Here is a 17698-nt window from a genome sequence, read left to right on the forward strand (position 1 = left end):
TTTCATTTCAAGTAAGTACTGTAATCATTCTTATGGATAGCTAAACAGCTTCTTAGCTGTTTACCTGAGAATGAGGCTCTAAATTCTTAGTTTGTAATTATGTTCATTTAAATAATTTCAGTGTGTTCACCCACTTCATCAAGTTTTATTTTAGCAAGTTAGTTTCTGTTATCTTAATCTTGTTTGGCCAGTATCTTATACTTTCTTTAAGTTCAGATTTCCTGGTTTTTAGGAAAATTTGCCTCAGCTTAGGATAGAAACAAGCAGCAGTGATTCCGCCTGTTAAAGTAACCGTTAGGTGAAAAATTTGGGCATGTTGAAGGCTAGTTTTGTTTTTCTCAAAAGTTGGAACAGGGTTTTCTAAGAAAATGTGAGTTTTGGACCCAAAAGTCAGTATAGGATACACTAGGCACTACTTTAGAAATGATTACCCTTATGAGTCTTTTCCCCTAAAAGTTGTGTAAATGAGCAAAATACAAGGATGATGGATTGAATGGGCAAAATACGATGAGTTTTTGGGCAAACGGGCACAACCCCTAATTAAATATTTCGACCTAAGGTTTGTTATGGTTTAAGTGTCACCATAAAAACACAAACTGTTCTCTTTAACTTCTAACAAAATTTAGAGAAGTAGAAGCATTGAGCACATAGTGCAGGATCGGTTCCCTTTGTTTGAAACTTTGAATTCACCGCAGCTAGCTAGAGTTTCTATTTGGCTACCATGTGTGGTCTGCATGTAGAGAGAAAAGAGACGCCTGGTCAGATTGTTGGGTCTTTCTGCTAAATGTCGGACTACTGTTGCTTACAAGAAGCTTTGTAATGCTTTCTTTTCAGTCCAGAAATGTCTGACCCTCAATTACTAATCTTGGTGCGACGTACAAGAAAAGCTGCTATTGGCTTCAATTTTAACTTTTACTTTCAATCTTTCTTAGGTAGAATCATTCAATAACAGATTTATTGTTACGAATTTCAATTAAAGACAAACTTGAGGAAACTCCATGAGAAAGGAAGCTGAAACACCTCTGAGATATAACAATACAAATCATACCCAGTTCTATGCTCATCAACAGGAAGCCTTGACTAGTATCATTATCATGTGCAAGTAACAAAATTCTACCACCAAGTAAGTACCTCTACCAAAAATGAAGAAATAAACAATTATATATGTGACATATATGTGAAGCTACATTTGAAAATATTCTCAAGACATTCCTGGAAGACCCTCGTACCATTTCATTTTCCTTTGAAAGACAGGATCGATCATGAAGTTGCAATCAAGTTTGTTGTTTAATTAGGTAATGAGGGAGATTCACTCTGAATGGGAGAAGGGAAAACATCGGACATTGTATCCCACGAAAGGTTTTCATTCTTGGTGCGTCTGCTGTCCAAAAAGACCGGTTTTATAGGTAGTGTTCCGGTCATCTGAACTTTGCATGTTAACATTACTACAATGTCTGACATGGGGGGTCTCAGATTTGCATGAGGCTGAAGGCATAAGAATGCCACATTGATTGCTTGCATAACATCCTTTTCCTCAAATCCTTCTTGTTGCAGTTTGGGATCAAGCAGATCCATCACCTTTGATCTCTCGTATAACTTCCACGCCTGAAATTTTAAGTGAAAATCAGTGCCAAGATTTCAAACATTTCTAAGGGAATAATTGCTGAAAGGGTAAAAGCTTACGTATTCAGGCAGGTACTGCATTTCTGATGCTAGACTAAGATCTGTGTTTTTCCTGCCACTAATTATTTCAAGCACAAGAACTCCAAAACTATATATATCCGCCTTTTCGGACAATTCTCCTCTAATAGCATATTCAGGTGCTGTATATCCTCTGATGAAACAGACAAAAACAGTTACTTAGAAGAGAAAAAACAAATTTTCTGTAAAGAATTAATACTCTCAAGGCCACTTTTTAGTGCTATGTCCTTTACTAATTCTTTTTATTTCATGCTTCCAACAGTTGATGGGTTACAACGAAATTCTGCAATTCGTCACCTAATCTGGTATGTCAGATGACTTGCTGAGGATGCTAAATTAGGTTTGCATGACCAAATCTAGACATATCAGATAAACCCTTTATTTTCTAGTGAAGACTAGAAATAATTTGAATTCATATATAACAGAAGTTCAACCGGTTTACTTAAATCTATGGTATTAATAGTAACAGATATTAAGTTCAAACAAATATAGGGAAGAAATATAGCTGATATTGCAGTCTTTGGTTGGTAAAGAAACCAAGATACACAAACTTCAGAGCTGTAGAGACAGAAGTGGAAGCATCTTGATCCTTGATCATTGTGATGCTTGTAGCACAAAAAAGTACTGATCTTTTCGAAATGATTAATCTATTTTCATCTCTCTTTTCTTCCCTTCCTGGTTTTTTCTTTCGGACAAATGGGTTATATACACTACCAAATCTTTATATGTCATCTAATCATTGACTGAAGAAAGTTTAAATTAGCTGAAGGACTTACAGAGTTCCCGCAAATGTTGTACTGAGATAAGCTTGATCTTCAGGGAAGAACCTAGCCAGCCCAAAATCTCCAATCCTTGGTTGAAATTTTTCATCGAGAAGAATGTTGCTCGCCTTGATATCTCTGTGTATAATTCTTAGGGGGGAATCCTCATGTAGATATTGTAACCCTCTAGCGATTCCAACAATTATCTGGAACCTAGTGCCCCAGTTCAGGAACTGATCACTTTTTCCTGTTTTTCATTAAAAAGAAGAATCATAAGCAATAGTGAAACGGAAATGATAGATTTGTACTTTGGTTAAGTGTGAAGTGGACACAACTAAGATATTAAGATGGATAGAAGGAAAGGTAGCCAAGAAATAATACCATATATTATACGGTCCAAGCTCTTGTTTTTCATGTATTCATATACAAGGAGTCGCTGAGGCCCGTGTGAGCAACATCCAACAAGTTGAACCAAGTTCCTGTGTTGGACGCTAGTGATCAACCTTACCTCTGCAAGAAACTCTGTTTCTCCTTGTTGGGATTTATCAAGAGATAACCTCTTAACAGCAATCAATCTCCCATCTCTTAATTTTCCCTAAGAAAAAGATAAACTGCATGTTAGAGAAAAAGGGCACTCGAATATGTGTCTCAAGACCCCTACAATGTGTTCATTACAAGTATATTATTGTTTTGATTTATCATATCAGTTGAATAAAGTTGCCTTTGGAAACTTGTGGTCTGCAAATGTCTCACTCTGAACCCTTGGAGGTTCATGGAAAGTATATGTAAAATACTACTACCGAAATAGGTTCCATAGGTTCAGAAATAGTACCCTATAGACAGGGCCGAATCCACCTTTTCCAAGTAGATTTCCCTGATGAAAATTCTTGGTTGCCTTCTTCAATGTTGCGAAGTCAAAATAGCTTATTGTTCTAAGGATTCCACTAAAAGCGTCTGTCGATGCTGATTGAAACAGAAAAGTATTAACACTGAGGTTATAATCAAGATTTTGGTTTGTTATTTTTTGGAATCAGTCAATAGTACAACCTGGCCGCTTTCTGACTCTTGCTACCAACTTCTTGATCTCTTCTGGTTTGATCTTTTTCCGAAAGATAAATACAATTATAAGCAGAATGATGAGCATAACTATCCCTCCAAGAAAAAAGAGTAAGGCTGTAGACCGTGACTTAGAATTGGAGGGTTCTGCTGGAGACATCACTACAACCAAAGAAATTGTATAACTGTATTAGTAGGTTGGATTGAATTGAAATAAGATATACTCGAAAGAAAGAAGAGCAGGGACATGAGATTATTGAGTCGTTCTAATGCATGGATTTGTGAATATGATGTGAACACAAGCCATTAGATGCACCTTCCTTCATAACTCTTTATCAGTATCCAATAAGACCCTTACAGGACAATGAAACAAAGCATTCAGATTAAGGACCCTAGCTATAACCCTTCTAGTTTCGGCCAGTTAGTCTCTTTGCTACTGCTAAACTTATCCTGAAACCCTTGATATTTATTTTGTGTAAAATCTGCATGATTGATCACAAATATTTAGCAAATTTGATGATTAATCCTCTACTCTATTATACTATCAACTATAGTGTGTTTTATGAATGATTGAGGATGTAAAAACCAAACCATAATAAATTAATTTCTAATAGATAACAAAACTGAAAATAAGGCTCTTCAAACTTGGTGCTGAAGTATGATCACTGTGACAATTTTACCAACATGATGATATGATATGCAAGGCTGAAGAGCAATGTTTTTGCAGTGAACTAGAGAAGCAATCATTACCTTCCAGTAAGCGGCGAGTCATGGTAAGGCAATAGTTCTGTGCTGCAGCAGAAAATATGTATCTAAATGCGGAGATTGGTGTTACTGCTATTGCACTACTAGAGCTTAACAACAGCAGCAGAAACTGCCAGATTCATCCATTGTTGTTGGGTTTTTCTTGCATTGGTAAAGACTTGGGGGGAAAGACTGAGAGAAAGACATAGAGGATTAGCATAGAAGTAATCGAGGGAAAGGAATATCGGGCATTACAATATGCGGGTTTTGGCCACTAATGGGAATGAAGTTGTTTCCATTACTCAAAGACAAGCTTAATGATTTGAATGACGTACTTGAGTATCAGTAATAGTACATGTATTATTATAATGAAGGTTTAAGTAAGCTAGCTGTATTGCCTTTATATTGCAATGTAGACGCATCTAATTGCATTCACCTCATGGATTGCCTAGCTATATGTTATGTATCAAACATCAAAATTACACCTCTTGGAGTTGGTATAATTAGTAATTAATTTTCAATTCTTCTAGCTACCAGTAAATTTCGTTTAATCTGTCATTTGCTTTTTCCCTATTCGACCGAATACCATGCAGAGAAATTTACAGTGGTACCTTCTAAGGCAAAAATGAAGTTACCCCTACAATCTACTTCACTAGGCTATCTAATGGGTTACTCTGATACTAACAATGTTTTCACTTCATTTTTATTTTAATTTCATTAGGCTTTGGGTCAAGGACCCTTTTTTATAAGACTTGACGTTCATTTCATTGAAATTTCAAGAAAAGTGATTAAGAGTATTAATTCTTCGACATGAATTCGAGCTCCTTCCAATTAAAAAAAAAAAGGAAAAATAGAGAGAGAGAACACTTCTTTACAATGGATAAAGTTTTGACTCACTAATCACAATAACAGTTGTCACATTGTAACTTCATCAATAATTTAATCGAATTAATTATTTACAGAGATAGGAGATTTGTGATAGCAACAGGTTAGAAAAATAGGAGAATATCAAAACAGTTGGCATCACAAATCCAATGTATTTCTCTAAGCCTTTGGTAGCTTGTTTGCTGTTGTGCCAGCAAACTAAACTAGTTCATAGTTACAAACTTACAATTGCTGCGATTCATATAGAATTTACATGCCAAGCTAGTTTCACATAATCACACTGTATATGATTTACATAATAAGAACTAAATTCTTAACTTATAGGGAAGTGCTTATTGGCACAATTCACCAATTCATAATCCTCTTTGAATAGGGGCAAAGCCTATATATATGATTCACCAATTCGTATTCCATGTGCTACAGGTTTGCATAGCCAGTCCATCTAATGCAAAAGAAACAAGTGTAATGACAAATTGACAATGATAAAACAACATTACAAAGAATAATGGCATTTTAAATATTGTTGATTTTGTCCTTGACCACAAATATATTTGGGAATATTATGTAAATGCTTAGATTTTAGAAGAGAATTTCTATGTATCCTAGGAGACATTGGACAACAGTTGATGGTTATCCCAAAGCTTATATAAAATGAGACTTGGAGAAGGAAAATACACCATTTGTTCCGATTTCCCTCTCTCACTCTTATTTTATAACAAATAAGGGTGCATTACCTCAGTTTGCCTCCAGTGATATGATAGGTTGGTAGGTATGTGAACAAACCACATGCATTACCACAACCTTCCTCGACTACCATCCCCAGAATCAAGGCTTACAAACCAAGTGACCATTACCGTTTCCAGCCAGCCCTTCATAACAATTCTCCATGTGCTTGGTTCCTTGAAGCTTGAATCCTGCTATCTGATGACTTGCTTGCTAAAGTTTCCTGGAGCGCCACCCAAATAATAACCATAGTAGTAAACACTTCATATAATTTAAGGCGTAATGGCACAAGCAAACTATTTTTCTTTCTAACAGAAAAGAGAATCAAATTGGACTATGGAATGCAGTTTCTGGACACATGGTATTGCATCATTCATACAGTTTAAGAAGAACATTGTACACCTGGACACAAGGGTTCCTTCACAGTATCCTTTAACAAACTTCAAATGTGTATGCCGTGCTTTGCAGGTATGTTATTTATATGTATGCTCTGAAACTTTCATTCTTCTCGTATTAAAAAAGTACATGCATTTAAAGAATTAATACCTTGTTTGTTGTTTTGAATTTGATGACTTCTAGGAAGAGGATGGAAAGCATGATGGCTCAAGATATGTTCTTTCCATATGAGAGTGGCATATTCTGGATGATCAACGAAAGGATTTCTGTTGTGTTGATAAAACTTGCATACTCTGTCATTTCTCAATTTCTCCTCTCTTGAAGGGGGATCAATCTCATTCCACTTTAACAACGTAGAAAGCAGTCCCATCTCACTCTTTGCTACACCAATGCACTCACAAGTTAAACCAATCAAGGTCTAAGCCAATAAAAGAAATGCATTCTTAATTCCCCATCAATAAGAACAGCATATACTTTCAAGATAAAGCAAATAAAAACAAATAGAATTCATTCCTACACTAACATTGCGCTTCAAGCTTAGTCCCTTAATAATCATTTATGCTTAACTAAACCTCACTGTTGTACATGTCCAGTATTAAAGCAAACCACACAGCTGGTTTAGGTCTTATCACAAGTCCACCTCTTCAAAGGTCGTAGATATGTGCATAAAATTTGGAATGATGTAGGTACAATGACTATTAGTGCTCACTCATGCTCCTTGAGTTTCTGAAGTATGATTTGATGAACAATCTTAAGTCTCCTAGTTCCCTTGTTTGTTTCCAACTTATGGTCAGTTTGATGGAAGTGGAGATGCAGCTCTATCTTTGACACAAAACTCCACCCTCCTGCTTGGCCAACTGTTGTTATTGGTAACTTTTCAGGGACAACCTTGACAAAGTGGACACCCCCACCAGCTGATTAGTGTAAGCTTGATGTAGATGGAAGTTGCAGGCCAAATAGTGGTAATATTGGTAATGGTGGTTAACTGACAAATTCTTATGGTTATTGGATCAAGGGGTTTGCAATGAATCTTGGAGAAGGAATAAATAAGGAGGCAGAGCTATTTGCCAGAAGAACATGAGGTAAGAGGCCTTGTATTCACATAAGATTCTAACAAATGATTCAAATCTATTGCGACATGAAAAGACATAAATGGAAGATGTCTTCAGGAGGGAGTGAAAGCTACCACCCCCCAGCAAGTCCACAGTGGTTATAACATAGAGGCTGATTTTCTTTTCTTCATTCAGAGATGTTGCTTTAGAGAACAAGGAATGTTAGAGAGACTAAATCTTCTCCTGAAATCAAGTCATCTAATTCTTCTCTATTGATTTGTTCATAGGCTGTTTTGATACTAAGCTATAATTGCTTATCAGTTTTTATTCTAGCTGTAAATATAGTTTAATGCCTGCATTGTAACAGCAGTTTATTACTGCTATATATGTGTACAATTGTAAACATCAAACTCAATGAAACTCACTTTCTACATGGAAACACCCAGAAACTTTTCTGATGGATGTGGAATTCTGTCAACATCAGCATGTTTGATGCATTAAACTAAGAATCTTTTATAAAAACTATTAAAGCATGTCTACTTTCACAAGTGGTACTCAAGTCCCCAGGAGGAGCATGGAGACAATCAGAACTCAAGCTACTCAAAGTTTTTATTATTTATTTTAACTTACAAATTTTTGGAGAATCTGAAAGGTGAAGAACTGGGCCTCCATCTGTTTGACGATATCCATAACATACCGCCATGTACATCAGTGCCCTAGCAATATCTCCTCTATGCTTAAATTGCATGACAAAGAAAATCACGTAAGAAAATAATAATATATATGAAACTGACTGTAAAGAGATTAACAAATAAAACTCTAATTTTGGTGGCCAGATAGAACGACAACAACCTCATTAGTGATTCTGGTAGAACTTTTTTTAAGAGGGTTATGGTACCATAATAAATTCAACCCTGTTAGCATGAATATGCATTCTATTATAGCCTAAACTGGCAGGGAGAGCATGGGGAATACATGGTTGCCATGTTATTAGAGATGGACTACCCTGTTTGGCAAAAACTGAATCTGGTTTTGCTTCTGATATAACCCACAGAACATTTGGTAAAATTTAATTTTAGTTTTTGCTTTTGCTCCTGTTAAGTTTCTTATAAGAAGCTGTACATGATTGCTTCCAACATAGATGTTGGTTAGGGACTTGTTTGTACAGAAGCATGCAGATCTTTAAATTCTGCCACATCTTCAATCTCCTCTTCTCGTTAGTTTCTCTAATCTATACTCCCTCAGATTTCCAATATTTAGTAACATTTTCCATAACATTTCTAACATATTACTCATTTACGAGAAAACCATGCTATTCACATTAAATTAATTAAGATATGCACAGTGAAAAACCTGTTTAGGTGGTGCCCATCTATCCTTGTCAGTTTCTGTGTCCAAAGCAGCTTCTTTACTTGCTGGCTTCAAACATTTAGCCGAATTAACACTGCATTCTCCGTAGTATTTGTTCCCCCTGGAGGAATTGACTGCAAGAAAGTTCAAAATTTTCTTCTGTCCCTCAGAAATTTCAAAATATTGAGAGATCTACTTCTTACTTGCAAAAAGGGGAATACTCATCTTACCATTCACATCTGCAGGGCGAATGTTGTGTATATCAGTCAGGGATGGACCATTTTTCAAACCATAAGAACGAGGCCATAAGTGCTCTCCTAAAAAAGCAGCGGATAATGAAGATGTCAGCGATTGTTGTATATTTCCGAGTAAAAGAAAGCAGCAAGGATAAAAAATAAAGAAAAAAAAAATAACAAAAAAATAATAATAATAAAATAGGAACTGCACAATCAACTAAACTCAAAATTTTTCTTTTGGTTACAGGGATGCCAAAGGAATACAGGGGATTCGAATTCTAAATCTGGCTTTGGAAGTATATGCTAATCCACTGGAGCTACAAGCCCCCCTCGATCTCTTCTCTGTCTTCTCAAGCTCCATCACATTAAATTAACATTGCACAAATAGCAACTCAGGTGCCTTAATTATCCCTTTCACAAGCCAAAAAGTACCCTATCACCCTGCCCACTACAAAATCCCTAGTTTTAAGCCTTCAGGTATTCATTAGCTTTCAGAAAACCTCTAAATAAAGCCTGCACATCCTGCATCAAACACTTCCAACAAACATACAACTACATTTTCGCGGAACTCAGTAGCCACCTAAGTCGATATGGAAACATAAATGTTGGCTACGCTCTTCCACCATGCAACTTTTAGATGATCCTCAATCTAGCACAGCACATGGCAGAAACTCATAGTTTCTAACGTCATGTTGCAGAAACTCATTGAGTCAATATCTAACAGTTATAGCTGCTTTTTCTATTTCATAGCCAAAGTGAATATTTAGACAACTTTTACTTTCTTTTATATGGTTACTCTCCTTGTTCTTGCAGTAGAGTGAGTTCCTTTGATCATATGTTATAAGAGTTATAGGTAGCTTCCACATCAAAACTGCTAGTCCTAGGACAAGGAAAGATCTCAAGAGTCTATCTCTATCTTCCACTATACAGACCAAAAGGTATCATATTATGGCTCACAAAATATAAGAATTTTCTCATAACAAATCATCTCTCTGTGTCTAGTAAAGTTTAATATCTGTCCTTATCTCTTTTTTCTGTATCCATCTCAGTTTGCTTATTTTAGCAGAACCAGCTTTTCAAAAGCTCCTACAGGGCTACATCTTCAAGAGAACATTAAGTCACTTAACTACATTTCTAAGAGCCCCCTAAAATTGGGAATATTTTAGCTATTATGTGCACTTATCCTTAGCAGTAAAGTAATTTACAGACTTTGGAGACAAACTTCTGGTAAATATCAACTTCTGCTCTACCCAAAGATGTGGTATTCATTCAAGCCTCACAACATGACTATCCCACTTTTGAGTCATGTAGATAATAAAATAGATGTAATTCAAAGAGTTGTTCTTCATTATGATTTTACTATTCTGAACTGGAACAGATGCCATAGTACTGTATCATCTAATGTGAAATTATCATGTACTGTGACTGTAAGAAACACATGAATCTAAACTGAGATTGAAGCTACAATTATGTCACTTCATAGTTGATACTTCATTTAGTTCAACCAATCAGTCAGGGTTATTTCCTTTCTTATCAACAAAATTCCTACACTCTTCTTTGACTCAGATACTAATGCTCTTTAATTCAAGTTTCAACATTCCAAAACAATAATATTTAGGTTTTAAAGTATATTCACTTTGGATATGCAAAATCAATCATGAACTAATAAACGTATAAGCGAAAAATTTATATCATGAACTTTTTCTTTGGCCTGAAATCAAAGTACAACATAATAAGAAACCTACATCAAAATCAGAGAAACTGCACAAAAATTTTAGTAATTGACTCACTATTCCATCCTTCAGGCTTTCCAGCTAATGACTTTGGTACAACCTTCACGGAGTAAATTTCAACTCTGCATACGAAAAATGTAGGTAAGTTGGTTACAGGCACAGGGTAAATGTAACAATTACCAATACAAATTTGGGGTTTGATTAGCCCTTACATCCCTGATGAAGCTTCTGGGTTGTCAACATCCGAAGCATCTAGAATCTTGAGAGCATTCCACACCTATTTCCATAAACCATTGATGTCATACTTCTTGAAACAAAGCACCAAAACAGACTGAAGCTGCACTAAACATAGGAGCAGCAGTAAAAATATTAATTACCTCTCTGTAAGATAAAGATTGATGCTTGCCAATGATGGAATTCAGTTTCTTCTTGAGTGATTTACCCTCTAAATGCTCCACATTGGCATAGTAATTGTTAACATCTTCACAAGCATAAACAGAAGAAGAAGAAGAAGGAGATGGGTAATCATAGGCCTGAGCATCAGCAACAATATTGAGAAAAAGCAAGTAAACAGAGAGAATCTGAGAAACCCATCTCCATGAGATATTGATGCACTTTGTGAAATCCCATATGCCCCTATAAACAATGCAACAATTAGTCCAATACAATCTTGAGTGCAAGTGGAAGAAGGTGAAGGTCTTAAATACAGTGACTGACAGACCTTGTAGAAATGGTGGAGGTGATTGGACTGACCAAAATATGATCTGGGTTTCGATTAAAAGGCTTGAGTTTGAAGTTCTCGGGGCCCCGGAAAAAGTTGGGTCTCTGCTTACAGACAACGACGGGTTTTGCGCAATGGAATTTGGTGGCCATTACTGGAGAAGACTGCATTCTCTTGGACACCCCAAGTTCTCTGGGATTAAGGTAAGGCCAACTGAAGGGGCAAGGAGAGCCGCACGATTTAACTACCGGTTCGGATGGCGACCGTTTTATTTACACGTAAACAAAAATTGCACCATTCTTCGATTAATCATCAGTTTGAAGGTCAAAAGCTTCCGACCCAGCTGGGAATCCTTTAGGTTTCAGCAACCAAACCGGTTGCTGAATGCGTACAAGTGATCCTTGTCCATCCTCACAGGAAACGAAAAGGAAGGGATTTTCAGTTCACGTACCAGAGAAAAGGATCTCCGCTTCGCTGCATATCCTATTGCCATGCATAAGGTCCGGAGCATTTCTGCTGGTTCATAACTCCACGAGTAACCAACTGGTTTAGATAATGTTCCACATTTCCCCATTCAGGGAATCCCAATCCGTTTAGGACTTCACTCGTAATTTTTTTTTTTTTTTTTGGTAAGAAAAAGTTTAGGTAAGACCAGAGGCTTCCATACATTACCAGGGTCAGGGCAACTCTACGACCTCAACCCAACAAGACTTACGAAACTGGCCAACCCAGCCCATTGGTATGGAATTATGTGGGACATTTTCTTGATTGCCCACCAAATAAGAGATTGTTGGTAGCGAGGACTTCACTCGTAATATTGGTTGGAAGCCAAGAGTGCATCTTTTTTCCTCGTGACCTTGTAGTCCTGTATCATTCTTGTGATCAAGAGTCTTCACTATGTTAAGTCCTTCACATGCATTTAACAAGACAATCAGGAAGAATGAGAAACATTTGAGTCATTGCTATTAATATAGGGGATGGTTAAATGATACTAACTGCTGCATTGTTTTACCCTTCACCCGTTGGTTGACCTTTTTTCTGGAAGGAACATGAATTATTGGATGGATTTATCTTTTATATGTATATATTTTGATAACTCATGACTTCCATGGTATTAGTTAGGCTAGCTAACAAATAGATCACGGCTCACTGATATTGTAAGAAAGATTAAAGGAAATATTGGAAAGATTAAAGGAAATATTGGAGGAAACTTAAAAATTCTTTAGTAAATTATAAGTCATTAAAATATACACTAGGACCTTTCAAAAAAAAATAAAAAATATACACTAGTTATTATGTGTAATATTATGAAAGTACTCTTGAAATACAAATTCAGAGTGCGTGGTTGATGAGCTATATAAATCATGTTTCTTGTTTCTACTCTATTAGTTTATTAAAAGGTTGGAATGGATATTCACTACTTTTTGAACCTTAAATAAGATGATTTTTGGATTGTTTAATATTACATGAATTATATTACCCTTGCCCTCAAAAGCTGCCAAAAGCTAATTAATGGTAGCAACGTTATTTGCTAGTGGCTAGTCGTGTCATGTGATAAAGTTTGACTATTCACCATCTATATTTTTCGAACTAGTATTTATCATCAAATCATTTAGCCTACATTTCAAGTTTTGAACATCATATAATGGGTAAAAAATAGTATTTGCAGTTTAGAGGGATACACAAAATTAATCTCATGGTTTAAAAATGTTTAATTTTATCTCTATGACTTGTGAAATTAATCAAATTCGATAAAAAAATTTGTCTCTCGATATGCATAATTGAACGATATTATGAAATTGAGTTCAAAATTGAATATTTTGAACAATAGTTTGTAACTCGTAGAACTTGATATTCATGTAATACATCTTGATTAGCAAATTTGAATCTCCTTCAACCTAAAACAACTTAAGATTAAGCCTAGCAACAACTCAAACCCGAGAAAGCTTGGGTTTGAGTTATTGCTAGCAAACTCGAACCTAAACTAGTAGAAACATGAACATCCAATTAAACTTTAGCCACACGAATTTCTAATTACAAACTCTACAACATTTTAGACCCAAATTTATTTTTAAATTTTTATTTTATTTTATTTTTCTCAATTCTATTTTCAAATGATTTAGCAGAAACATACAAAGAGCATGGTAGATGAATAGTGGGTGAAGGTTGAATATACTTGTATCTTAATCCCAGTGTCCAAACTCGAGAGTATGGGGCACTTTGATTGATGGTAGAATCCAGCAACATCCTCATGGTCTCATAGCACTCTAGTGATAAAGAAGTATGAACATAGGCTGTGCATGATTGTTTGTGCACATACGGTTAACATGTCAATCAGCACAATGACAGCAACAATGAGAAACTCTTGATTTGAAGCCATTTAAGGAGATGGGTCAGGGGTACATGATTGTCACAATTTCCTTTCTACTGTTCTTTTGGCCAGACTAAACATCGGTTAGTAAAAATAAATTGATAGTATAATTTTTCATCAGTTTACTACGAGTTAAAGTGTAATTCATATGAGAAATTGGAAGAGATTAAACACTTTATACAAAATCTGGAGTCACACATTTTTCCCTCAAATCATCCAAATGATAACACCTAAAAATCAGTAAGAAACTCATAAATCACTAGGCACCATTGACAATGCTCTTCCTGATTTGTTATTTCCTAGAAGAAGCATTTGGCCAAAGCAATCTCCAACCTAGGCCTGGGCTCGGGTCGGGCCGAGTCCGAAATTTGGTAAAATCGAGACCGAGTCTGAAATAATTTGTTCGGGTTAGTTCAGGCATTTTCAAAACTGGAACCCGACAGAAACCGATCTCAAACGGGTCGGTTCAGGTTTCGGGCTTTTCGGGCCCAAAATCCAGATAGTCTTGAGCTTGCTGTTTTCCCAGTTTTTCAAAAACTCATCTGGACTTCTGGCAAAACTGCCAGACTCATTTTGGCACCTGTAAATCTGGGATGCATATCAACTTCACAAACTCATTAACATAACTAATCGTACAACATTACAACCTATTCAAACATTCAAAATTTCAAATGTTCAATCAAACTTAAATTTTACAACACAAGTCACAAACTCACAAAGTTCACAAACACAAAGTCACAACTCACAATTACATTGTCCAACTCCAACATATTAAAGTCATTAAACTCATTAAACAACAATCCAAATTGTTCAATCATTAAAATGTTCAATCAAACTAAAATTGTGAATGGTTCAACAGAAACAATCAATTAATCAAACATGAACAGAAACTGCAGTTCTGCACAAAGTGTCAAACTGTGAAATAAGTCTAATAACTCAAGCTTCAGGCCCCTAGCTGCTCGGCCTACCCACTGCTGCCTTTCTCCACAAGTCCAGAACTCCAGGCCTACGACAAGTGCACACTGCACAAATCTGCAGAACATTTCAAAATTTCAAATTACAAATAAAAATTTTAAATGCATAACCTGTAAGTGTAAAGAAAGAGTTTCTGAACAACTAAACATGTAAAATGCCTGTCATTAATGAACTTCACAGAGTTTCTGTCTTTCTGATAGCTTTCACTGATTAAAATATGTGCATCTGATTAAAATATACACATGATTATAGTATACTATCAACTTATGAAAGAATAAAATCCAATACCAGATGCCACAATGCCACATGATTATATTTATACTATCAAGTATCAAGAATAAAATCTAATAACAAAAACTGTAGCCAACATACCAGATGCCACAATACCACATACCAGCCATTTCAAAATGCAGGTTCCAACATACAAGAAGCAGGTTGCTAAACTACCAAGTCAAGTTCACAATTTCACATTTTCACATCTTCACATACATAGTTACATACATGAATTGATGAACACAATACCAAATCAGCCAAGACCATACCATTAACCAAATGTAGAACATTAACATTAACCAAATGCCAAATGATTGAAAACAAGACCATACATTAACCAAATGCAGTACCTTATTTTGCCGTTTTACTTTTACTCTTGCCTGCATCAACTACCTTTGAATTCTTTGATGCTTTTGATGATTTAGATGTAGATGGCTTTTCAGGCTGATGTACTGTACTAGCACCTTCCTCCCTTGCATGTTCTGCAAAGCAACAAAAGTGCAAAGTTCAAACATTGAATGTCCAGATTTTCAAACATTATATTATAAACTTGAAATAAATTAACAAGGCAACCATTTCAAAAATAAAAATCATACCATCCTCCACACTTTCATAAAATTCGATGTCCTCGATAGTAGGAACATATTGAATGTTGTTGATGCTCTCAGATCTGATCCAGTTTTGGTAGCATATCAATGCTTCCACTGTTTTGGGAGTTAGAGAACTCCTAAAGGGATCGATGACCCTTCTGCCTGTGCTAAAGCAAGATTCACTTGCCTCGATGCTCACTTGTATTGCCAAAACATCCTTGGCAAGGGCAGCAAGGTTAGGATACTTGGCACCATTCATCTTCCACCACTCCAATATATCCCACTTTTGAGGATTTGCAGGCTCCTCAATCGGGTCCAATAGGTATCTATCCACTTCATGTCCAACAACAGCTTCATCGGAGTCTTCCAATTCTTTCTCACAATCTTGTTCCATGTCAGCTATTTTTCCAGTAGCCTCAACTGTCCTTTTGGAGCTGGATTTGCTGCCTTGGCTAACTGAGCTCTCTCCACTTTTTGATTTTCCATTTCCAGCCGTTGAAGACATCATTGAGGAGCTGTACAAATCACAAAGGGCCACTAGAAGCTCTTTAACCTCAAAAGACTTCTTCTTAATGTCATCCCAATCCATTTTCAGCCAATTTATTGCAGATACTTTCAAAGTTTCTGATCTTGAACCTTGGGTTTAACACCAAGGCAATGAATAAAAGCTGATTGCAGTCTTCTAAGCTTCCAAAATACTTATCAAACTTCCCTCTCATATTCACAGCCATATCGAACAAGATCTTTTCAACCTCTGAACCAGTGCACACATACGATTTACTGAACAACTCATCGATCTCCGATTTGATGGCCACTAATCATGAAAAGCTTTCCATGATGTTGGGTGATTTGAGGCACTAATCCTCATTGTCACATCATAGAAGACCTTTAAAAACCTCACAAAAACTGCTGCCTTTTCCCAATCCTCTTTAACCGGTGGCCCCACCCTTTTTCTCTTCTGTTTCTTCCTTGAATCAGACCCTCCAACTTGCAGCTCATCATCTTCATCATCGATGTCTTCATCCTCATCAAAGTAGTGTGTGTACTTGCTGTCCTCCTCATCTGCCATTCTATCGAAGGCCTTTCGCAGCCCTAATGCAGTGTCTAGCATTAGAAAGGTAGAGTTCCACCTTGTTGGCACATCAAGGATGCAAACTTTCTTCTACTCAACCTTCTCCTTCTCTGCACACATTTTAAAAACATCAAGCCTTTGTCCACTACTCCGAACATAGCGTATCGCATTCCTGATTGAAGCAACTGATTTCTCCATCATTTTTAGGCCTGATCTGACAATGAGGTTCAGAATATGTGCAAGGCACCTAACATGCAAGCACTTGCCTCCAAGAACAGGTTGTTTCTCCCACTCTAACATCTTCTTCGTAATGTACTCAACTACAACCTTATTTGCACTTGCATTGTCAACAGGAATTGTCAACACTCTCTCAACTTCCCAATCAAGCAAACATGACTCCAACAACTTTCCTATGCTATTTCCCTGATGATTAGGAATCACCCTAAAATTCAGTATTCTTTTGTGCAATGTCCAACCATCATCAATAAAATGGGCAGTCACCACCATGTAGTTGATATTTTGCACCGATGTCCATGTGTCGGTGGTTAAGCAAAGGCAATGATTCCTTAACTCTTTCTTCAACTCTAATTTGGCTGCTTTATACATGGACAGAAACTGTTTCACAATACCCTCATAGAAGGCACATCCCACCTAGGCATAGCCACACTACAAAAGTATCTAAACCCCGGCCTTTCGATGAAACTGAAATGCAGTTCATCCATTACTATCATCTTGCAGGCTGCTTCCCTGCAAGCTTCCTGACTCCATTTCACCATCACCAACTTCTTTGTATCACCGGTACTTAATACCTGCTGCCAACTTTCTAAATCAACCCTACCCGGATATTTTTTGCACACTTCTTGTATATGTCTCCTAAGCGAACTAGTTCCATTTGCATAACTATAACATGCAAGATCAGTTCCACAGTAATTGCACTTAGCTCTCTCTTTAACACAAGTTTGAACTTTCTTACCATCCTTAATCTCGAACTGAGGCTTCTCGATCTTCTTGAAGTGCAACCACACCCAAGATCTTCCAGCAGGTTTTTCTTCTTTTTCT

General features: G+C 36.5%; 2 protein-coding genes across 3 annotated transcripts; both read right to left on the reverse strand.

Moving 5' to 3' along the window:
• Positions 1 to 973: 973 nt before the first annotated feature.
• On the reverse strand, positions 974 to 4537 carry LOC112200882 (probable LRR receptor-like serine/threonine-protein kinase At1g56130). The gene is made up of 7 exons (XM_024341889.2): positions 4269 to 4537; positions 3510 to 3680; positions 3295 to 3425; positions 2844 to 3057; positions 2478 to 2709; positions 1684 to 1834; positions 974 to 1605 (listed from the first exon to the last, which is right to left on the reverse strand). The coding sequence occupies exons 1-7, from the start codon at positions 4288 to 4290 to the stop codon at positions 1288 to 1290; spliced, it is 1239 nt and encodes a 412-aa protein (XP_024197657.1). The 5' UTR covers positions 4291 to 4537; the 3' UTR covers positions 974 to 1287.
• Positions 4538 to 5180: 643 nt separating this feature from the next.
• LOC112196578 (extracellular ribonuclease) lies at positions 5181 to 11819 on the reverse strand. Of its 2 annotated transcripts, XM_024336949.2 has the most exons (10): positions 11359 to 11817; positions 11015 to 11273; positions 10850 to 10914; positions 10695 to 10759; positions 8899 to 8985; positions 8672 to 8802; positions 7949 to 8054; positions 6417 to 6647; positions 5882 to 6093; positions 5181 to 5589 (listed from the first exon to the last, which is right to left on the reverse strand). In XM_024336949.2, exons 1-9 carry the CDS (start codon positions 11526 to 11528, stop codon positions 6065 to 6067), a joined length of 1143 nt encoding a protein of 380 aa, XP_024192717.1. In that variant the 5' UTR covers positions 11529 to 11817; the 3' UTR covers positions 5181 to 5589; positions 5882 to 6064. The 2 variants fall into 2 exon arrangements, with proteins under 2 accessions (XP_024192717.1, XP_040373707.1); XM_040517773.1 differs by having other exon boundaries at positions 5882 to 6647; positions 11359 to 11819.
• Positions 11820 to 17698: the final 5879 nt, after the last annotated feature.

The sequence above is a fragment of the Rosa chinensis genome, chromosome 4 (assembly GCF_002994745.2).
Source record: "Rosa chinensis cultivar Old Blush chromosome 4, RchiOBHm-V2, whole genome shotgun sequence".
Lineage (NCBI taxonomy): Eukaryota > Viridiplantae > Streptophyta > Magnoliopsida > Rosales > Rosaceae > Rosa > Rosa chinensis.